The sequence below is a fragment of the Calypte anna genome, chromosome 10 (assembly GCF_003957555.1).
Source record: "Calypte anna isolate BGI_N300 chromosome 10, bCalAnn1_v1.p, whole genome shotgun sequence".
Classification (NCBI taxonomy): domain Eukaryota; kingdom Metazoa; phylum Chordata; class Aves; order Apodiformes; family Trochilidae; genus Calypte; species Calypte anna.
Window position 1 is genome coordinate 20,900,960 of NC_044256.1, and position 23,331 is coordinate 20,924,290.

Here is a 23,331-nt window from a genome sequence, read left to right on the forward strand (position 1 = left end):
GGTGGCACTGGGGGACAGGCAGGGGTGACAAGGAGAGGTGGAATTAGGTGACAAGGAGGGTGGCATTGGGTGATGAGGAGCGGTGGCATTGGGTACCAAGAAGGGGTGACAAGAAGGAATGGCACTGGGTGACAAGTAGAGGTGGCATTAGGTGACAAGAAGGGGTGGCATTGGGTGATGAGGAGGGGTGGCACCAGGGAACAGGGAGGGGGGAGAAGAAGAGGTGGAATTAGGTGACAAAGGGGGGTGGCATTGGGTGATGAGGAGGGGTGGCACTGGTTGTCAAGTAGAGGTGGCATTAGGTGACAGGGAAGGGTGGCACTGGGTGATGAGGAGGGGTGGCATTGGGTACTGAGAAGGGGTGACAAGAAGGGATGGCACTGGGTGACAAGTAGAGGTGGCATTAGGTGACAAGGAGAGGTGGCATTGGGTGATGAGGAGGGGTGGCACTGGGTGACAAGAGGGGGTGACAAGGAGGGGTGGAACTAGGTGACAAGGGGGGGTGGCATTCGGTGATGAGGAGGGTGGCACTGGTTGTCAAGTAGAGGTGGCATTAGGTGACAGGGAAGGGTGACACTGGGTGATGAGGAGGGGTGACAAGGAGAGGTGGAATTAGGTGACAAGAAGGGGTGGCATTAGGTATCGAGAAGGGGTGACAAGGAAGGATGGCACTGGGTGATGAGAAGGGGTGACAAGAATGTGTGGCATTGGTGGGAGGGTGGGGGGGGACGGGGGCAGTAGCAGCCCCCCCAGCATGGCACGGCACGGCATGGTGGCACAGCACAGGGCAAACCAGCAGAGCTTGGCATGGTCACACAACTGTCCCAGGGGGAAAAGACCTCTCAGATCAATCCAATCAATAAATCCCCCCCCAATCAATCAAATCATTGATCACTGCTTCACCCTGCCCTGCAGAGCACCCCCAGTCCCCCCCAGCTGCTCCATCCCTGGATCCATCCCTGGGTCCCTGCAGGGACGGGGACCCCTCGGCTCCTCCAGCTCCTGGCTGTCCCCTCAGGAAAGAAATTCCTGAGCTGAACCTTCCCTGGGGCAGCTCCAGAACATTCCCTCCTGTCCTGCCCCTCTTCATCCAGAAAACCAGAGGACAAACCAGCACAGCATGGCCCAGTATGGCCCAGTATGGCACAAACCAGCCATGGCACAACAGTATGGCACAAACCAGTATGGCACAAACAGCATGGCACAAACCAGCACAGGATGGCACAGCATGGCACAGGAAGGGACAGCAGGGGACAAACCAGCAGAGCATGGCCCAGCATGGCCCAGTATGGCTCAGTATGGTCCAGTATGGCCCAGCATGGCACAGCAGGGGACAAACCAGCACAGCATGGCCCAGTATGGCCCAAACCAGCACAGGATGGCACAGCATGGCACAGGAAGGGACAGCAGAGGACAAACCAGCACAGCATGGCCCAGTATGGCCCAGTATGGCACAGCATGGCACAGCAGGGGACAGCAGGGGACAGCATGGCACAAACCAGCACAGCATGGCCCAGCATGGCCCAGTATGGTCCAGCATGGCACAGTATGGCACAGCATGGCACAGGAAGGGACAGCAGGGGACAAACCAGCAGAGCATGGCCCAGCATGGCCCAGTATGGTCCGGTATGGCACAGCATGGCACGGTATGGCATGGTATGGCACAGCAGGGGACAGCAGGGGACAAAGCAGCAGCTGCCAGGACCCAGCACCTCGCCCACCCCTTGGGATCCATCCTCACCATGTTCACAGAAGTAAAATGAACCAAATCATGAAATAATGAACCAAAAGTGGGGGATGCCACCCCAAACGTGGCCTCCTGGGCTGAGGGAGGAGTGCCAAAGGGTGTCCCCCCATGAGACTCACCCCGTTTCCCAGTGGATGCTCCGGGTCTCTGCCTGCCCCTCCGGCTCTGTCCCTGCAGCTGGCACCAGGCTGAGCTAAAACCATGGAAAAAAAAAAGAAAAATAAAAAATTAAGATTTAGGAATCTGTGACTGTAAAACACGAGGCTGGGAACACTTTAGTTCTGGAGTAGGGGCTGCAGGGAACAGGACCTGGGGCAGGGCTGGACCAGAACCAGGGAATCTCCAAAGGAAAAGTTTGCTGGGAGCTGCGGGAAGCAGAAAACCCCCAAGGGGCAGTGCCAGGGGGGGGTCGTTTGGGATGGGGGGGATTGCCCGGCCCTGCTAAACCCTTCTGCTCCCTGCTCTGAGCCTTTTCTTCTCGGTTTTATCCTTTACCAGCCCATTGGGTAACCCCCCCCCAGGAATCCCTCTCCTCCCAGCATCAGGAGGGGCTGGGGAGGCTCCCGGGCTCTGTCACCCCCCCCCTCTGTCACCTCCAGTCCCTGAGGGAGTTGGGGACACATTTTGAGGGAGGGGGGGACACATCCTGATGGAATTGGGGACACATCCAAGAAGGGGGGGGGACACATCCTGAAGGACTTGGGGACACATCCAAGGAGGGGGGACACATTCCGAGGGAGGGGGACACATCCTAAGGGAGGGGGGGACACATCCAAGGAGGGGGGGGACACATCCAAGGAGGGGGGACACATCCTGACGGAGTTGGGGACACATCCTGATGGAGTTGGGGACACATCCAAGAAGGGGGGACACATCCTAAGGGAGCTGGGGACGTATCCCGAGGGACTTGGGGACAGATCCAAGGAAAGGGGACACATCCTGAGGGAGGGGGGGGACACATCCTGACGGACCTGGGGACACATCCAAGGAGGGGGGGGACACATCCTGATGGAGTTGGGGACACATCCAGGGAGGGGGGACACATCCTGAGGGAGGGGGTGTCACATCCATGTCCTGCTGTGACTGGCAGAGGTTTTTGGCTCCGTGGGGAACGTGGATGCTGCTCCTCAGGTGGGACCCCCAGACCCCATCCCACCCCCCCAAACCACCCCCACCCCCTGGCTGCCAGCACCCGGGCAGGAACACAGAACTTCCCGTGGGCAGTGGGAGGGGGTGACCCCCGTGGGAGGAGTGGGGAGCACCCCAGGAAGGGGGAGAAGCTGAGGCTGGGGGGGGGGCAGCAGCTGCCCCAGGGATGCTGCCCCCCGTTCCATGGTTCTGGGGGGCAGGCTGTGCCCCCTCCCCTGCTGCCAGAGCAGCTGAGTGAGGTTTAACCAGGGGGTTTATAGAGACTTTGCTTTCAGCTGAGCTTCATTACATTGACTTCTTTATTCTGCTTTTTTTTTTTTTTGCTTTTTTTTGCTTTTTTCCCTCCCTTTTTTACAAACCCAGTAGAAGTTATCAACAGCTGGACAGGGTTCTGCTACATACTTTGGTGTAAAGTGGAGAAGTCTGACTCCAACCCTCTCTGCCAGCTCTGGTGCATGCAGGGCCTTCAGTTTGGGGGGTTTTATACAGATATTTCTAATTTTTTTTTTATTTATTATTTATTTTAGATTTTTTTTTTTTTCTGTAGAAAACAAAGCACCAACTTGCAAACCAGTGACCACAGAGGACACAAACTGGGGGTGACCTTACTGCTGGGGGGACTTCCACCCCCCCTAAGCCCTTTCCAACCCCCCAAAAAAGGGGAAGGGGGGGGTACCCCAAAGGCTGGGGGTGCAGAGGAGCCCCAAACCCCACCCAGGGCAGTGCCAAAGCCCTGGGCAGGGGCTGGGGGGGTTGTTAGCACCTGGGGGGGGCATTTTTAGGGTCATTTCTCAGAGCCAAACCCCTTTAAAAGCACTGTCCCTGCACTCAGTTCTCAGGAGTTTGGGTTTTTCAGCACCAAACCCATCACTCTTGGCTCTGCTCTTCCTCTTGGACAGAAAAAGGGTAAAAAAAAAAATCTCCAAACTTTCTTATTTTGCTGGGGAAAAAAAAATAAAAATAAAAATAAGTTGTTTGCCCAGCAGTTCTCCTCCCAACCTGGGTCCCAGCTCTCACCTCCTCTCCCCACCCCTTTGTAAACCAGGCAGTTTGCACCCCAAAAGCATTCATTAATTCTCTTTTTTTTTTTTTCTCTTTTGGACCAGATTAAAAATCAAAACCTTAATAAAACAACCCATAAAAATGTCATATCAAACTTCTCTTCCATGTGCTGTAATCCAGGGTGAGCACTTCTGCTACACAAATACTTTTATTTCCCATTATGTCCTTTTTTTTTTTTTTTTTTTTTGGGGTTTTTTGTGTGTGTTTTGGGGTTTTTTGGGTTTTTTTTTCCCCTTTAGTACAAAACTGAGTCCCAGGCCTCTGCAGGGAGGGGGCTTTGCTTCACCAGAACCTACACACCAGAAGACACAAGAGCCCACAGGCCCCTAACCAAAGCCATTCCCCCCCTCCCACCACCCCCACCCCCTCCTCGTTAGCAAACTTTGCTTTTTTTCCATATTTTTAAGAAAAAAAAAAAAAAACCCTGGTGTTTTTTTTTTTTTTTTTTTTTTTTTTTTTTAAAGTTATCAATTCTAATTCTTTACTTTCATTTGAATACAAAACACATGAAGTTGCTATTATCTTTCGTTGGCTCCCTGAGCTGAAATTAATATTTTTTTTTTTCTTTTCTTTTTTTTTTCTTTTTTTAAAACTTTTGCTTCCTTTGCAATCCTCATTGCTTCTCTCCCAAAAGACCAAGAAGGGCTTTTCCTCAGACGATCCCGCAGCTTCAAACACACGAGCAGGAAAATAAAATAAAATAAAAAAATTAAAAAAAAAAAAAAAAAAAAAAAACAAACCAAAATAATCCACATATAAAAAAAAAAAAAAAACCCAAAAACCAGGTGATTGTGTTTGCTGATGTCCTGCCAAGCAGCCGAGGGTCCCAGCAGTGTCCCCACCATCACTAAAACACCGAACAACGCACGGGCACGACAGCAGGAACAACTTTTCACCAGTGGACAGCATCTTTTTTTTTTGTTTTTTTGTTTTTTTTTTTTGCTCAGCTGGCACGGCCAAAGTCACATCCCCACCGATGGGTTGGGGTGGGAAAAACCCGAAAAAAAACCCCCCAAAAAAATTGAAAAAAGTTGGGAAAAAAAAAAAAAATAAAAAGTTGCCACCACCACCAAACCCATCAGTGGGATACAAATACAGCAGACAAAAAATACACAACTCTAGTGTACCAGGAGGGGCCCCCCCACCCTTCCAATGCTATTTACTAGTCCATTATTTACATTTTTCACAAGTTTTATGCAGGATGCACAAAAAAAAAAAAAAAAACAAAGAAAGTCACAATAATAAAAAAAAAAAACAAAAAAAAAAAAAATACCAGTCCTTTATAGTGCCACCAAAGCGCAGATGGAAAGAACCAGAAACCAGGGAGAAAAAAAAAAAAAATAAAAATTCAAAATAAACCCCCAAAAACCCTAAAAACCAAAGGAAAAATCCATTTAGGGCTCCAATGTGTGCCATATTTGCAGACCTCCAAATAAATCCGTGTGTGTTTGTGGGGCCGGGCTCTCCATCCAGGCAGAGCCCTGGGGGCCACCCCCTGGCAGCCCCCCCCTGAGCCCCCCGAGTCCTGCAGTGCTGGGAGTCCTGTGCCCTGCCACCAAAGCAGGCAGTCATTAGTAGATGACCTCGTAGACTGTGGCTTTCTTGTCACCAGAGCCCGTGACGATGTACTTGTCATCTGCTGAAATGTCACAACTTAAGACGGACGAGGATTCCTTGGACTGGGAGGGGGGGGGAAAAAAAACAGAGAAGGAGGGAGGGGGAATAAAAAATCCCCATCAGCTCAGCCCTCTGACATCCACCCAGCCCCAGCCCCCTAACTCCTGTGTCACAGCACCCCAGATTGGGTTGGGGGGACCCTAAATCCTTCCCATTCTCCCCTTGCCACGCTCAGGGACCCCTCCCACCCCCCCAGGGTGCTCCAAGCCCCATCCAACCTTGGACACTGCCAGGGATGGGGCAGCCACAGCTTCTGGGGGCACCCTGGGGCTCAGCACTGAATTTCTCCCTCCCAGCTCCTCTTTTCCAGTTCCAAGCCATCCCCCCACATCCCATCAAGGGATGGAGCATCCATCCATCCACCCAGAGCCCCTCTTGGGGTCACCTCCCTCACCTGCTCCAGGGGGATGACAAGGAAGGACCTTAAATCCCCCCCATTCCCCCCCTGCCATGCTCAGGGACCCCTCCCTCTGAGGTCAGGAAATCCAGGGACTGCTCCACCTTGGAGCTGCTCCAAAGCATCCCAAGCCTTGCAGGACATGAGGAGCTGAGGAAATGTCCTTGTCCAGGCAGAGCAGGGAGTGTTGGGGCTTGGAGAGTCCCACAACCCCAGCCTGGGGTGGGCTGGGTTGGAGGGAGCTTAAATCCCCCCCAGTGCCCCCCCTGCCATGCTCAGGGACCCCTCCCACCCCCCCAGGTGCTCCAAGCCCCATCCAACCTTGGACACTGCCAGGGATGGGGCAGCCACAGCTTCTGGGGGCACCCTGGGGCTCAGCACCCTCACCCCACAGAATTTCTCCCCAAAATCTCCTCTCCATCTCCCCTCTCCCAGCTGGAAACCCTTCCCCCTCATCCCATCCCTCCAGGCCTTTGTCCCAAGTCCCTCCCCAGCTTTCCTGGAGCCCCTTCAGGCACTGGAAGCTGCTCCGAGGTCTCCAGCCTGAACACCCCCAACTCTCTCCTCCTAGCTCCAGAGCTGCTCCAGCCCCCCCCCTGGACTCACCATCTCCCCCTCCCCAGGGCTGGCAGCCCCCCAGGATGATGCAGGGAGGGGACCCAAGGTGTTTTCCACCCCCCCTGCCCTGCCCACGGGAGGTACCTGGAAGATGCTCGCTCCGTAGGGCGTCCTCCAGGCATTGAGCAGGTTGTCTTTCCCAGTACTCACAAACCATTTCCCTGTGCCAGAGGAAACACGGAATCAGCATCCAGAAGCTGCTGCCAGCCCTGCCCCATCCCATGCTCAGCAGCACCAAACCCCCCCAGGGACAGGGAGGCTTCCAGCTTCCAGCTGTTTAACCCTCAGAAACCAGGGATTTGGGAGAAACTGGGAAATGTGCTGGTTTTCCAGAGGCACCCAGCCCAGGGGATTCACCCCAGTGCTCCCACTCCAAGCAGATGTTGGTTCACCTCCTGTGGTGATTTTCCAACCACGATTGGGGTGACTTTCAACCACGACTGGGATGATTTCCAACCATGATTGGGATGCTTTTCAACCACGACTGGGATGCTTTTCTCCCAGGATAATCCCCAAATACATTATCCATGGGACAGATCCTGCTGGAAGCCCCCAGTGCTCACCCCACACCCCACCCTGCTGTGGTCCTGATGCCACCCCAGCTGCCACCCCAGGAGCAGGAGCCAGGGTGAGGAGGTTCTTACCACAGTAGGCGAACTTGAGGGAGAGGACACAGCTCTCGTGGAGGTGCAGCTGGTACTTGTCAGGCTTTGTGTGGTGCAGCACCTCCACGTTGCTGCTCTCCATGCCCACTGCCAGCCACTCACCCGTTGGGCAGTACCCCAGGGAGAAGATCTGTGAAGAGGAAAAAAACCAAAAATAAGTAAACCGAAAGAAAATCTCGAGTCTGGAGGAGAGGAGGCTGAGAGGAGACCCTGTGGCTCTCTGCAGATGTCTTAAGGGAGGTGGGAGCAAGGAGGGAAACAGGCTCTGCTCCTGAGGGATGGGATAGGAGCAGAGGGAATGGATGGAGCTGCACCAGGGGAGGGTTAGGTTGGATGTTAGGAAACATTTTGTCACTGGGAGGGCCCAGGACAGAGGTGGAGTCACCATCCCTGGAGGCATTTAACAGCCATTTGGATCTGGTCCTTAAGGACATGGGTTAGGAGTTGGTCAAAGGTTGGACTGGATCATCCTGGAGGTCTCTTCCAACCTCAACATTCTGTGATTCTGTGATCTGAGGGGGAAGGACAGAAGTGGGGGGAGGGAGGGGGCAATTCCCCTTTGGGGATGCCACCCAAGGCAGCGGGGACAGAGCTAAGAGGGACCCACGTGGGGCACCTTCCCAGCAGGGAATGCCCCAGGGATGGGGGCAGCTGCCAAGCTGGAGGGGGTAAAGCCCGGTGTGGGGTGTCCAGGAGGGGGTGTCCAGGCTGAGAGCCCCCCCTGCTCACCTGGGAGGTGAAGTCGTGCTGCTGGAGCTGCCTCCCTTCCCGCAGGTCCCAGGAACGCACGGTGTTGTCCAGACCCCCTGTCCACAGCTTTGTACCATCGTGGGAGATGTCTATGCAGCTGGCACCATCTGTGTGGCCTTGGAATTGCCTTGGGACAGCAACAACAACAACAAAACAAAGTCAGGCAAAGGTTCAAGGCTGCTTGTTGGGAGTGGGAGGCTTCAGGAGGATTCCTGCACCAGGAATGCCTGGGAATCTGTCTGGGGAGCATCCTTCACCCAGGTGCAGCAGCTGCTGGGCTGGCTTAGAGATCAAGTCTGCTGCTCTGGAGCAGAGGAGGCTGAGGGGAGACCTTCTGGGTCCCTTCAGCTCCCTAAGAGGAGGTTGGAGCCAGGGGCAGTCAGTCCCTGCTCCCAGGGAACAGGGGGACAGGAGGAACAGCCTCAAGTTTAGACTAGAGATTGGAAAAAATTTCTTCACTGGCAGGGTCACCAAGCACCATCCCGGGCTGCCCAGGGAGGGGGCTGAACCCCCAATCCCTGGAGGGGTTTCAGAGCTACACAGGAATGGTGCAGGGTCAGCACTGGACTCAGTAGAGCTGGTGGTTGGGCTGGATGAATCCAAAGCTGTTTTCCAGCCAAACAGAACCACCCTGGTGAGAGCCCCAGGAGGCAGCAGCCTCCCCCCCAGCCCTCACCTGACCAGGGTCTGGTTGTGCAGGTCCCAGACGGCGATGTTGCCATCACTGCAGCAGGAGAAGCAGACTTTGGCATCGGGGCTGATGGCCAGGGCGTAGCAGGCAGGGGCAGAAGAGGTGAGCTCAGCCTTGATCCGGGGGGGGGGAAGCCAGGTCCCAGATGGTGAGGGTGCTGGCTTCCCCCCCACGATCAGCGTGCGGCCGTCGGGCAGCAGCTTGCAGGAGCGGATGTAGTTATCCCTGTTCTGGAGAGGGAGAGGTGTTACTGGGGAGAAGGAGCCACCACTGGGAGCCCTGGGGATGTTGTCTGCACTGGTGTGGGCAGCTGGAGCTGGGGAGGGATGGTCCCTCTGTGCTGGGCACTGGGGAGGTGACACCTCCAATCCTGGGGTCAGTTCTGCAGGAGCAGAAGGACATGGAGGGGATGGAGAGTGTCCAGGGAAGGGAATGGAGCTGAGGAAGGGGCTGGAGAGCAAGGAGAAGGTTTGGAGAACATGGAGAAGAGTCTGGAGAACATGGAGAAGGTTTGGAGAGCATGGAGAAGGTTTGGAGAGCATGGAGGAGGGCCTGGAGAACATGGAGGAGGGTCTGGGGGTGTTGATCCTGGAGCAGAGGAGGCTGAGGGGAGACCTTGTGGCTCTCTGCAACCCCCTGAGAGGAGGTTGGAGCCAGGGGGGGTCGGGCTCTGCTCCCAAGGAACAGAGGATGGGACAAGGATGGGACAAGAGGAACTTCTGGCCTCAAGTTGTGCCAGGGGAGGTTGAGGTTGGAGCTTGGGGACAATTTCTCCCTGTAAAGGGTTGTCAGGGCCTGGACCAGGTGGAGTCCCCATCCCTGGAGGCGTTTCCAAGCCCTGGAGGTGTGGTGCTGAGGGATATAGGGTACTGGTGGCCTGGTCAGGGTTGGGTTAGTGCTTGGACTGGCTGTTTTTTAACTGGCTGGTTTTTAAGGCCTTTTCCAACCCAAACAATGCCACAATTCTACAACTGGAGGTGGGGGAAAGCAGGGAGGACCAGGAGTGATCCAGACTGTGTCTGTGTCGTGGCTCACAGCAGGGATACCCTGAGCCCCCTTACCAGGCAGTCCAGCTGTGAGATGGGGCTCTTGCTGCCTGGCTGGCTGATGTCCCAGATCTTCACACAGCCTTTTCCCCCCGTGTAGACGTGCCTGGTGGGGTTGCTGATGGTGACAGCACACACCACCTCCCCGTGGCTCAGGGTGTTGATCTGCCGGGCGTGCCGGGGGATGCCGGGACCCGCCAGGGCGTCGTGGGGGAAAGGGACAGGCTGCATCTGCCCATCAGCACTCACGTGGAAGGAGTAAGCCCTGCAAGGGAGGACAAATCAAGGGCTCACAGCAGCACCCACACAACCCCAGGGGGTGGGTGGTGTTACCACCCAAGCTGCAGGATCCACCACTGCTGTGGGATGCAGCCCCACGCTCATCCATCCCCATCCCGAGCACGTTCACCCCAACCCCAACCCCAAACCCCCCAAACCCCAACCCCCCCTGGCACAAAATGAAATGTTAGGAGGGCTTACGGCTTCCCGCCAGGGATGGAGGCCAGGCTGGAGGGCAGGCCAGGGGCTCTCATGGGTGGGTGTGGGTCGAAACCAACCTGCCAAGAGAGACACACACACGGGTGGGTGGGTGAGGCCAGGCAGGAGCTGGGCACACCAGCAACTTCCCATCCCCCAGCCCAGGCAGGCAGGGGGATGCTGGGCAGCTCCCTCTTTTCCCTTATTGTTCTGTTGTTAGCCAAAGAATTAGGAATTAGCCCAAGTTTCTGGTCTGCAAGGACCAGCATGGGACATGCTCACCCTCCCCATGCTGTTGTCAAGCTCCCAGGGACAGCAGCAGCCAAGCTGTGCTCCAGGAGCCCCCCACACACCCCATCTGATTTAACAGCCACATTTTACTCCTTGTTTCACCTGGATTTTGCCTCAAACTGGCCCAGGCTGCCCCATCCCTGGCAGTGTCCAAGGTTGGATGGGGCTTGGAGCACCCTAGGGGGGTGGGAGGGGTCCCTGAGCATGGCCGGGGTGGCACTGGGGGGGATTTAAGCTCCCTCCAACCCAACCCAGGCAAATGGAGCATTCATCAAGAATTAGGGGACAGAGCTGCACACTTGGGAGGGGGGGAGAGGGGGAAGATCAACCCCAAAGTTGGGGCACACTGGGATGACCCCCGGGGAACCACCTGCACCCACCCCCCTTGGACAGCGTTGGCTCCAAACAGAGCCAGCGAGGAGCCCTGCTTTCCCAGCCCCCCCCAGACCCCCTGTAGCCACCCCAAAGACCCTCCCCACGCCCCCCCACCCCACGGGGAGGGAGAGAAGGAGCTAAAAGTGCTACGTACAGCTCCAAAGCTCACCATTGGCGACCGGCCGTAGGCGGCAGCGGCGGCGGCAGCGGCGCTCATCTGGGGGGGGATGTTGTGGAGCCCCGCGTAGGCCCCGGGGCTGGTGAGGGAACCATTCATCTCGTGGTGTCCCATCATGGCAAAGGGACCCGCGTAGGAACCCGCAATGGAGATGGGGGTCCTCAGGGCAGAGGCTGTGGGGAGGGATGGGGACACGTCAGCACAGGGGGACGGAGCCCACGGGCATCCCGACTGTTCCAGAGGAGATGGGATGGTGGGGACAGAGCTGAGAGGTATCCCGACCATTCCAGAGGAGATGGGATGGTGGGGACAGAGCCCACGGGCATCCTGACCATTCCAGAGGAGATGGGATGGTGGGGACAGAGCCCACGGGCATCCTGACCATTCCAGAGGAGATGGGATGGTGGGGACAGAGCCCACGGGCATCCCGACCATTCCAGAGGAGATGGGATGGTGGGGACAGAGCCCACGGGCATCCTGACCATTCCAGAGGAGATGGGATGGTGGAATATCCCCACTCACTTCCCCCAGGGTGTGGGGACACCTGGCAACCCCCTAGGCTGAGCTGGATTAGGTCCCTGACAGGCCTGAACACCCCAACCCCCTCCCTGGGTGGCTGTGTCCCCAGTGGGATGGAACCATCTGGGGACACCCAGGGGACAGGTACCCACCCAATGGGACCAGGGGCACCCAGGGGAATGGTACCCACCTAATGGGAACAGAGGGCACCCAGGGGACAGGTACCCACCAAACAGGACCAGGGGCACCCAGGGGAATGGTACCAATCCAATGGGACCAGGAGGCACTCAGGGGACAGGCACCCAACCAATGGAACCATGGGGCACCCAAGGGAATGGTACCCACTCAATGGGCCATGGGGCACCCAGCAGACAGGCACCCACCCAACAGGACCAGGGGGCACCCAGGGGACCTTGGGGTACCCACCCAGAGGGTCCATGCCACTGGGCTTGCCAGGCATTGGCCTCAGCCCCGGGGTGCTGCTCGTCCCCGGGGTGGGAGCGTCGTTCCTCGGCGTGGGAGTGTTGGACTTGAGCCCGGGTGTTGAGGACTTGTCATTCTGGGGGGAGGGAGGGGGAAAGAAAAAAACAACATGGGAAAAAAAGGAAAAAAAAACCAAGAAGAAGATGAGGTTCAACCATCACCACCCACAAGCCCTGCTCTGCAAGCCCCCAGCCCCAGCGAGTACCCAACTCCCCCCCAGCCCCATCGAGTGCCCAACTCCCCCCCAGCCCCAGGAGGGCAGAAGAAGGACAGGACGTACGTGGCCCAGGTCCTTGGTCTTGGAGGAGGGAGTGCTGCTGGAGGAGGCCACGGAGGCCGGGCTGTTGGGGGCATCCCCCTTCTTCAGCCCACGGGCCTTGTCGATGCCGTTCTCTGGGGGGGAGTGGGCTGGGCTGACCCGGGGGGTGGCAGGGTCCTGCGAGACAGGAGAAAGCATTGGGGGGGGGCTGCCTCCCAGTCCTCCTCCAGGCAGCATCCCTGAGGCTGTGGGGAGAGGAGGAGAGCTGCTGAAAACCCACCCCCAGCTCCTCACCTCGTTGGAGACATCGACCACCAGGTCATCGCTTTTGTCACCATCGCTGTCCTGAAACACAGAGCGAGTCACAGGCAGCCCAGAGGCAGGAAAAGGGACCCCCACGTTTCACCCCATTGCTCCCCATCACCCCACGTCCTGCCCTAACCCTACCCCTAAGCCAGGTGTCCCCCCCACACTCACATATCTGCTCATGCTGTCCTTCTCCTCAGCTTTCCTCTTCTTGGAGTCGATGCTGTAGTCGGTGGAGCTCCGGTGCTTCTCGCTGGCTCTCAGGCTTTCCGAGGGGGAAACGGAATTGTTCTGCCAGGACAGGGACAAGGGGGGAGTTGGGAACAGAGGAAAATGGCACGTGGACAGCAGCACCTTGGTTGGGGCCACACAAGCTCCAACTCCATCACCCCTGCACCATGCACGGGGAAGCGGCCCCAACCCCGGCCCCCTCTAACACCCATGAGGAGCATCAGCACCTCCAGAACCCTCTGACCCCACACAGGGAGGAACAACTCAGCCTCCAGCATCCTCTGACCCCACACAGGGAGGAACAGCTCAGCCTCCAGCATCCTCTGACCCCACACAGGGAGGAACAACTCAGCCTCCAGCATCCTCTGTCCCCACACAGGGAGTAACAACTCAGCCTCCAGCATCCTCTGACCCCACACAGGAGTAACAACTCAGCCTCTAGCATCCTCTGACCCTACACACAGGGAGTAACAACTCAGCCTCTAGCATCCTCTGACCCTACACACAGGGAGGAACAACTCAGCCTCCAGCATCCTCTGTCCCCACACAGGGAGTAACAACTCAGCCTCCAGCATCCTCTGTCCCCACACAGGGAGTAACAACTCAGCCTCTAGCATCCTCTGTCCCCACACAGGGAGTAACAACTCAGCCTCCAGCATCCTCTGACCCTACACACAGGGAGTAACAACTCAGCCTCCAGCACTCTCTGACCCCACACACAGGGAGTAACAACTCAGCCTCCAGCATCCTCTGACCCCACACAGGGAGTAACAACTCAGCCTCCAGCATCCTCTGACCCTACACAGGGAGTAACAACTCAGCCTCCAGCATCCTCTGACCCTACACAGGGAGTAACAACTCAGCCTCCAGCATCCTCTGACCCTACACAGGGAGTAACTCAGCCTCCAGCATCCTCTGACCCTAAACAGGGAGTAACAACTCAGCCTCCAGCATCCTCTGACCCCACAAAGGGAGTAACAACTCAGCCTCCAGCATCCTCTGACCCCATGGGAAGCAGCAGCCCTACCTCCAGCATCCTCTGACCCCACACAGGGAGTACCAGCCCCAGCTCCAGCACCCTCTAACCCTCACAGGGAGCACCAGCCCTGTCTCCACCATCCTCTGCCCCTCCCCGAGGAGCAAAGGAACCACTTCAGCCCAGCCCCAGCCATACCACACCAACAGCTGGGCTCTGCCAAGCCAAAAGACATCCCAAAACCCTCTGGAAAAATCCACATCATCAGGAGCAGCGGAGCTTGGGAGGGGCTCTCTGAGCCCCAGAGCCTTCCCAGGAAAGCCCCTCACACACAGGGATTGAGTCAGGAGCAAAAAATGGCAGCACAAAACCTCCTTGAGAGAGAGAGAGCCCAGCAATTAATTTTTTTTTGGGGGGGGAGGGAAGCAGCAAGAGCCCTGACAGCCATTCTGTGCCTCGCAGCCGAGCTGCCACCCCTGCTAAGCAGAAACCTCCCCGAGCTCCTCCACTGCCTTTTCTTTCCCTGGCTGAAAGGGAGAACTAAAGCAGTTCATGTTTCTCCTCGGTACCCAATAAGCAGCTTTGGATAACACCGGGGTCTTTCTTCTCAGGCAGTCATGCTGAAAAACCCTCGCAGCTACCAGAGAATCATGTCAAGCATTTAGAGGCATCGATCCATTCAGCCCCGACGCTGGCCCCACGCCAAGGAACTAAATATTTTTTTATTGCACAGGCAAGGGCTAGGAAAATATGAATGACTAACTCTGATTATCCTGCACATTAAACCTCCCTCCGCTGGGAATACCCCCCCTGGTTTCTTCCAGAGACCAGGGGGAACCTCCCCATCCACAGCAGCCCCCTCCCTCCCTCCCTCCCTGCTGAAGGAGCAGGTTAATGATGCCCAATTCCCCTCTCTCTCTCTCCCTCCTCCCTCCCCTCCTCCTTTAAATGGGATTTTTCTTCCCATCCACCCCCCCTAAGCTCTCAAAAGGCCCATTTGTGGGCTTGGGGATGGCAGGAAATCACTGCAAAAGCTGCAGCTCAGCCATGCTTTGTCCTGCCAGCTTTTCCCCAGCATTCTGCACCCCAGGATCAGGGGGGGGGGTTGGGCTGACAGCAGCCCCCCTGCAAGGCTCCCACTGAAAAGAAAAGAAAATAATAATAAAAAAACAATCTATCCACCACCTCCTCCATCCAGGCTCAGCCACTGGAGCTAGCCAAGAGGAGGACCAGCCCCGAGATGTCAGGGACACAAATAAAAAAGCAGCACTGCTGGAGGTGACAGTGTCCCTCCACCACAGTGATTTAGCTGGTTAGTTAACTGCTTGACCTTCCAAGTCCTACTTAACACAGCGTAATAGCCAAAAACCCATCCCTGACAGATTAGATGACCCAAGATAATAGAAGAGTGATCAGGAATAAAATAGCTTTCCTAATCGCCCAAAGGAATTTCTTTTTTTTTCCTTTTTTTCTCTCTCTTTTTTTTTTTTTTCCCAGCCCCACAGACTTGACTGCACTCATTCACAGGGCTTAGTCAATTGAAACTGAATCTCCAAGCTCTGCAGCAATCAAAAAAAGATTTAAACCAAATCTCATAACCAGCCCTGAGGAGGAGGAGGAGGAGGAGGAGGAGGCAGCTCCACTCACCCCAGCACAGCCAGCAGCCTGGGGGGGTGGGGAGGTGCCTGGTTCTTGCTGGCTTTTTATGTTTTTATTTAATAAAGAGGACCTGTGCAAAAGTCATTCCTGGAGTTCACACCCCCAAGTTTTTGTGGTGTTTTTTAACAATAGGTAAACTGAAGCCCCCAGGAACTAAGGGGGGGGGAAAGGAAGGGACTTACTGCGCTTGAGTCTCGCTCTATTGGAAGGAGCCGGTGTCAGAGGAGAGGTCACAGCCAAAACAAAGAGAAGACAGATAGATAAAGTCTGTTAGAATAAGTCTTAAAACACAAAAATAAACCTAGAAGCTCCTCCTGCCTTAACTCCAACCCATCCGAGCTCTCCCTGGCTTTGCTTCCAACCTCCCATCCCATCCATGGGGTCCCTGCTGCCTCCTGCCCTGTTCCTTTTTGTCTGTGGGATTTTTTTATTTTTTTTTTTTTTTTTTCCAAAACACACCCCAAAACACAAATAAAATATAGATTCTGCCCCAAAGCACAAGAGAAATGGCATCTTGTACCAAGCCAGGAGGTCCCCACCACCCAAGCTCCACAGTGGGATGGGGTTGAACCTTCCACTTGTGGAGCCCCATCTGGGGTCCTCTGGGAACTTGAGAAAAAAAGATGGAACTGGGTGATTGCTACTGAGAGTTTTGCCCTCACTGGCTTCACTGGGATGAAAACCACCCCAAACCCAGCAGCAGAAGAGCCCAGCTCTGGGCCACTGCCCCAGGGATGGGTGTGAGATGGGAAGATCCTTAAGATCTCGCTGGGCTGGGGGAGTGGGGAGGAAAATCCCCCAACACTGGTGGTTGGCAGCACAACTCATGCACCAGTTTGGCTCCTAAAAAAAAATAATAATTCACTGGTTGCTGTTAGGAAGAAAAATCAGTGAGTTTGCTAAGGAATGGTGCTGGTTTCCAGAGTACTGAAAAATCTCTGGCAGTGGTAGAGAGGAGGAGGAGGAGAAAGGCTTCTTCATCATCACAGCAGTGCTGATGGGGATGGGGATTGGCAGTGGGATTTTATGGGCTTCAAAACCCAGGAAGAAGGAGTTGATGGAGCACCTGAGGAAGTCAGCCCCACAGAGCAAAGCCTGCCAGGGTTGTTTCTCCAGGTAATGGGCATCAAACCAGCAAAGTCTGGAGACAGATCCCCTCCTCCTGTCACCTCTGCCACATCCCATGGTTCCCAAGCTTCTCCCAAGAGATCCCAGCCAACCAGAAAATCATGGATCCATTTGGGTTGGGAAGGAGCTTAAATCCCCCCCATTTCCCCCTCTGCCATGCTCAGGGACCCCTCCCACCCCCCCAGGGTGCTCCAAGCCCCATCCAACCTTGGACACTGCCAGGGATGGGGCAGCCACAGCTTCTAGGGGCACCCTGGGGCTCAGCACTGAATTTCTCCCTCCCAGCTCCTCTTTTCCAGTTCCAAGCCATCCCCCCACATCCCATCAAGGGATGGAGCATCCATCCATCCACCCAGAGCCCCTCTTGGGGTCACCTCCCTCACCTGCTCCAGGGGGATGACAAGGAGGGACCTTAAATCCCCCCCATTCCCCCCTGCCATGCTCAGGGACCCTCCCCAGCTTTCCTGGAGCCCCTTCAGGCACTGGGAGCTGCTCTGAGCTCCCCCCCATTGCAGCCTTCTCCCAGCACAGAATTTCCTCCTGCTGCCTAACCCAAACCTCCCCTTTTCCACCTTAAAACCACCCCCAACCTTCTCCCATCCCTTTTTGCACCCTTATAAGAAACACAGAAAAAGCTTTCCCACGCCTTTCCCATCCCCCTGGGGGTGGCATCCCCCTCCCTGGGCTCTCACCTCTGTGGTCCAGGTCGTGGTGGTTTTTCTCATCCTTGACAGCAAGATGTGCTTGGCTGCCCAGGGCCCCCAGGGCCAGCAGCCCCGAGCTGCTGCCAGTGACTGGGGGGATGCCCGGGGGCTGCAGCCCCGAGGGGTGAGGTGGGAGCTGCACAGGGGGCCCGTGGGCAGCGTGGGAGAGGTGCTGGGCCTGGAGCTGCTGCTGCTGCAAGAAAACCACCAGTGAGCCAGGGAGGAAAGGAGGTGGGGGGAAAAAAATAGAATTTAAAAAAAAAAAATTAATAAGGAAAGTAAAAACGTAGGCAGGGAGCTGCAGCATCGGGGCAGGAGCAGTGCTGGGGAGAGAGGAGGGGGCACCAGTACCCAGGTGATGGCCCAAGGAGCTGCCCTGCTTGGCTGCCTGGAAGGAGAAGCCTTGTTAGGAGGAAGGGAAGAGGGTGACCCCCATGGAGTCATCCTTAGCTCCAGGTCACTCACATCGTCGCTGCAGGCTTGGCTGGCTCTGGTTTTTGGGTAGATAGTAAGCAAAAAAAAAAAAAGAAAAAATACAGAAATACCAGAAAGTAGCTCTGGCTGGAGTGCCAGGGGCTAAAGGAGATCAGAGAGAGAAACCTTGAGCATCCAGGAAACCTTAAAGCCATCCCAGACAGAAGTGTCACTCTCAAGACCCCCAAGGCCACCACTCCAGCAGCTCCTCCACCCCAAGGCCCAGCCTGAGGGTCTCTGAAATTGCCCACCCTCCTGCCTGCACCCATCCCAGGCAGCACCCTGTTGCCTGCCTCTGAAAGCAGAGTTTGGGCAGCTGACCCAGCAGGAAGCACCCCTGGAGCAGGGCTTCTCCCGGGGGCATCACCAGAACAAGAGGTCTCCAGCAAATGGGGCTGTGTAGGGACCAGACACAGCATCCCCCAGCCCTGGGTACAGCCACAGCATCACCCCTCCTGGGTACAACCAGAGCATCACCTATTCCTGGGTACAACCAGAGCATCACCCCTCCCTGGGTACAGCCAGAGCATCACCCACCTCTGGGTACAGCCACAGCATCCCCCAGCCCTGGGTACAGCCACAACATCACCCCTCCCTGGGTACAGCCACAGCATCCCCCAGCCCTGGGTACAGCCACAGCATCCCCCAGCCCTGGGTACAACCACAGCATCCCCCATCTCTGGGTACAGCCAGAGCATCCCCCATCTCTGGGTACAGCCAGAGCATCACCCAGCCCTGGGTACAGCCACAGCATCCCCCAGCCCTGGGTACAACCACAGCATCCCCCATCTCTGGGTACAGCCAGAGCATCACCCAGCCCTGGGTACAGCCAGACAGCCAAGGTCCCTGGACCCTTCCTGCAGGGTCCAGAGGGGCTCAAGCCCCAGCCCTGCACCCCAGAGAGCAAGGGGCTGCTGCCACCACAGCCACACCACAGCAGGGATACACCAGAAACCCCTCCCAGGCACTCAGCACCCCACGTTTTCCCCCAGGGAACGTGAGCACATCTTCCCCAGCCCACCCCCTGCAGCACCAGGGGTCCAGGGGAAGGGGATTAACCCCAGGGGTCCTGCACCCAGCCATGGATGGGGCAGAGCTTGACCCCAGGGTGTGGGAGAGGCTCTAAAAATCCTCCCCACTTCCAGCAAGTCTGCTGCTCCCCAGCCTGCAGCCCCCCATGTGCCAGCAGCCCCCTCCCCCTGTACCCATGGGACAGCAAGAGCCTCAAGGGCACCAACTGAGGTGCAAATCCTGCACCCTGCACACCCTTGAGTGCACATCCTGCACACCCCTTGCACCCTGCACACCCTTGGGTGCACATCCTGCATCCCTTGTACCCTGCACACCCTTGGGTGCACATCCTGCACACCCCTTGCACCCTGCACACCTTTGGGTGCACATCCTGCACACCCCTTGCACCTTGCACACCCTTGGGTGCACGTCCTGCATCCCTTGTACCCTGCACACCCTTGGGTGCACATCCTGCACCCTGCACACCCTTGGGTGCACCTCCTGCACACCTCTTGCACCCTGCAGCCCCCCCAGCCCAGCTGCAGGAGCCAGGCTGCAGCTTTTTGGGGACAGAAAGCCCTGCCCTGAGGGTCCCATCTCCAGAGGAAGCCCCAATCCCACTCCCCCTCCTCACTAAGGGTCCCATCCATTCCAGGGGCGCTGTCACAGGCTGGTGGGCACAGTGGGACCCTTCTGGACGTCCAATCCCAGAGGTCCAGTTGGGAGCCCAATCCCAGAGGGAGGCAGAGGTGCAGGGCAGGCAGCACCCAGGGGGTCCCCAGCACCCAGGGGTCTTCTTGATGGTGCCAGAAGGTCCCTGGACAGTGCCAAGGGAGGCCACTGCCAGCTGCATGCTGAGCTCCATCCCTCCAACACCAAGGCAGGGGGAGCAGAGCCTGGGGGCTCTGGTGACAATCCAAGAGGCTCTCTGCAGTCCCCAGCTCCTGCAATTCCCCTCGAGGGCAGGGCTGGCCATTCCACATCCCATTCCAGCAACCTGATGGTTTTCCACTCCTCTCCCAAGCTCTCCAGCAGTGCCCATCCCCACAGGGCAGGATGCAGAGATCCCAGAGATCCCAGGCTTTATCCTCAGCAAGCTCCCAGCTCCAGGGTGAGCAGCAGGACCAGTGCACAATAATGCTCCAGTAATGAGCCAAGGATTCCCAGCCTGGATTCCACTCTCCCAGGACAGGGGACAGAAGTTCCAGCAATGCTCCAGCCCAGTGATGTCCGTGGGGGTCCCAGCCTGGGCACAGCTCCAGCACCAGCAAGCAGGGCAGGAAGGCTCAGGGAATCACCAGGAAAACAACCCAGCATCTCTTCCTTTGGGGTTTGTTGGTTTGGTTTTTCCTTTTCCAAGCTGCCAGAAAATACATCCATCCAAGGGCTCAATGAGCTGGGGGGTGGTCCCAGGGGTCCCAAGTGCTCCAGTGCACAGGGATAGAAACAAGAACCAAGAGATAAGATCCCATGTGAGCCAAGGTGAGACATCCCAAGGTGTTCTCCTCCTCCTGGGCAGGCAGGAACTGCTGAGCAGGATCCCTCTGGAAGCTCTCCTCCCCGAGCAGCTCTGCTGTGAAGCCTCATCCTGTGTCCAGCATTGGGGCTGAGCTGCCCACAGCTCCACAGGGCAGGGAACATCATCCCTCGGGGCTGCAGGCTCCATCCTGGCAGGGTGGCTCCCGTGGAAAGGAGAAGATGAGGAGCAGAGGGTGCAGGAGGATCCCCAGGCTCTGCTCCAGCCACGTCACTCCACCTTTGGGGCACATCAGTCCAAGGAGCATCCCAGGTGCATCCCTCCTGCCTCCAGAGACTCCATGCAGGGGGATAAATCCCACCCAGCAGGGCCCCATGGCACAGAGGGGTGTGGAGGAGCTCAGCCATGCTGCTTGCTTGGTGTCTGCTCTGCTGAAAACCCCCCCTGCCCTCCCCTGCCCCCCCAGACAAAAAGGTTGGGTATAAAAACTGCACTGTGAGGGGGGAGATGTCCTGCTGCAGGAATAAAAACACCCCACACATGCACCTAGGTGGGTGCCCCAGGCCTCAAGCAGTGCTGGGGACAAGATGGGGAGCTCAGCTCCAAGCAGGATGAGGATCCTGCCCAACAAAGCCATGGGAGGACTTGGGGAAGCTTCCCAGGGACCCTCCCCAACACCCCCAAGCTCAGCTCCCCTCAAGCTGGGGGTGTGGTAGGACCCCAAACTGAAGTGATGCTCCCACAGAGCCCAGGGGACAGCAGGGACACCAGCAGCACCACAAGGGCCAGGCTGGTTGGGAGCTGCAGAGCCCAGGGGATGTTTTCCTCCTGGAGTCCCCTTGGCGTGTGGCAAAATAAAAAGGGGGGAGGTATGGAGGAGGTGAGGATTTATGAGAAAGGCTGGGGAGGAATATCTCCTATGTAGAGTGTTTTTAATTGGATTATGTACATCATGCTTCATGCCTTTGTTAACTGATTTAATGGTTCACCACTTAAGTTCAGCACTTGGGTTAAATTTAGTAAAGTAGTCTAATCATTTCCAGAGCTATAACCAAATCAAGGGCTCAATTTCACAGGAGCCTGAAGCAGAGGAACTGTGAGACAATGGCCTAGATGCATAAAATTAACAGTTCTTGACCTCAAAAGGGGCAAGTAAAAAAAAAATAAAATTCAATATAGCTGTTGCAATGGTTTGGTGGGGGTCTGTGTGTGGCTGTGTGGGGGTGATGGTCTCTGCAGCTCCTGCACCCCCTGAGATGCTGCAGCTCCCCACAAACAGCTGCCACCTCTCTCTGCAAGGGGCAGGGGACACTGCTGGTGACACATCCCCAGGGGACACGAGGGTCCTGCCCCAGAGGAACAAACCCCCACGAGTCACCTGCCCCTCAGGAACAAACCCTGTGCTCCTCAAGGGGGGAAATCCAGCTTCCTAGGGGGGAAAAAAAACCCCAAAAAACCCAAACCAAGCCCCAACCCCCTCTGGGTTCCACATCTGAGGGGGCAGCAGGGCAGGTGCTGCAGCCACCCAGCACCCAGAGCAGCTCCACACCCACCCTGGAGCATCCCTGGGACAGGGAGGGAGAGCTCTGTCTCCTCTTTCAGCCCCCAAAGCAGAGGGTACAGCCCCCCAACCCCCCCAGGGGGGCAGCAGGAGATGCTCCCCACTGCCCTCCCACCCCAGCACCCATCAGGATCAGCCCCAGACTCCCAGCTCCTGCAGGTCCATCAGGCAAAGCCATTACCCAGCTGGCTGCCTAATGAAGGGAGGACACTCACTCTGATCCCAGGAAGCAATTACCTTGAAAATGGGGGTCAGGGGCCCTGCTCATTTGCCTTAATTGAATTCCAATATCTGCCTCCAGCTGCCTGGGCTCCTGCCTGCCACTTCCAGCAGCTCAGCAAAGCCCAGCATCTCCCTCCCTCCCTCCTTCCTTCCCTCCCTCCCTGCCAGGGATGTACCAGGTCACCTCCCAGCCTGCTGGAAAGGCCCAAGGTGCAGGCAGGAGGGCAGGCAGACACGTGGTGCTGCTTGCCATGCCAGCACAGACCCCCAAAAATGCAGATTCCCACAGCTGGAGCCCTTCCTGGGTGCCAGCACTGCACCAGCTCCACACCACGAGGAGCTCAGAGCACAACCCTACACCCAGTGCCACCCCCAGAACCAGAAAAATGTAGGGAAGAGCAGGTTAAACACAGAGATCCTTGTAGCTTGAGAAGTGCAAAGTTACTCCAAAAAATAATAATAAAAACATATTAACAATGGGTGTTTTCTAAAAAAAAAAACAAGCCCTGAAACCCAGAGCCACCTCCTCAGGATGCTGGTTGGGGACACCACTGTCCCTGGTGAGCCCCACCAGAGAGCAGGTTTGCTGCAGGACTGAGACATCAATTAAGGAGACAAGAAAAATCATTAGGCTTAAAAAAAAAAAAACTAAAATACAAAAAAACACAAAGGAGAAAAACCCACAAACCACCCCAAAAATCTACAGGAAAGCAAGAGAAAGAGAGAGCCTGGTAAGACAGGAGCGGGTAAGTCAATGCATGGAACAACAACTCTGTCAAAGTTTACAGCACATTTCACATCAACAGCACACTCAGAGACATGCCTGGGCTCAGGGGCTGCAAGGGGGGCTCCCCAGTGCCCCCCATTCCCAGGGGGAACACATCCCAATTTGCCTGGTGCATTAACACCCCGGGAAGGGGCTGCCACCCCCTGCCCGCCTCGGTGCTGGGCTGGGGGAGGTCCTGATGGGTTTCGGGAAGGTTTGGGGGGGTTGGGTGCTGTGAGGAGCCCTCCTTCAGCCCCTCCTGAGCACAGGGTTGCCTCTGGTCATGGTAAATGATAGGAATAAAAGGGGAATACACACGGTGAGAGGCAGATTGGGAAGTCCACGTACCCCGATGATAGCATTCAACTCCGTCATTGTCACTTGCTTGGCACGCTCAACAGCCTGTGCCACTTGCTGTTGGTGCTGCAGGGA

General features: G+C 56.5%; 1 protein-coding gene across 1 annotated transcript in view; it reads right to left on the reverse strand.

Moving 5' to 3' along the window:
* Positions 1 to 4,401: 4,401 nt before the first annotated feature.
* TLE3 (TLE family member 3, transcriptional corepressor) overlaps positions 4,402 to 23,331 on the reverse strand; it is a 29,877-nt gene continuing 10,947 nt past the window's right edge. Inside the window, 17 exon segments of the mRNA XM_030456801.1 lie at positions 4,402 to 5,637; positions 6,735 to 6,811; positions 7,295 to 7,445; positions 8,045 to 8,192; positions 8,742 to 8,882; positions 8,884 to 8,929; positions 8,932 to 8,986; positions 9,818 to 10,067; positions 10,283 to 10,359; positions 11,115 to 11,296; positions 12,069 to 12,201; positions 12,406 to 12,561; positions 12,679 to 12,729; positions 12,862 to 12,981; positions 15,739 to 15,755; positions 17,377 to 17,581; positions 23,248 to 23,322. Of these exon segments, the coding sequence (XP_030312661.1) occupies positions 5,530 to 5,637; positions 6,735 to 6,811; positions 7,295 to 7,445; positions 8,045 to 8,192; positions 8,742 to 8,882; positions 8,884 to 8,929; positions 8,932 to 8,986; positions 9,818 to 10,067; positions 10,283 to 10,359; positions 11,115 to 11,296; positions 12,069 to 12,201; positions 12,406 to 12,561; positions 12,679 to 12,729; positions 12,862 to 12,981; positions 15,739 to 15,755; positions 17,377 to 17,581; positions 23,248 to 23,322 (1,992 nt within the window). The 3' untranslated portion in view covers positions 4,402 to 5,529.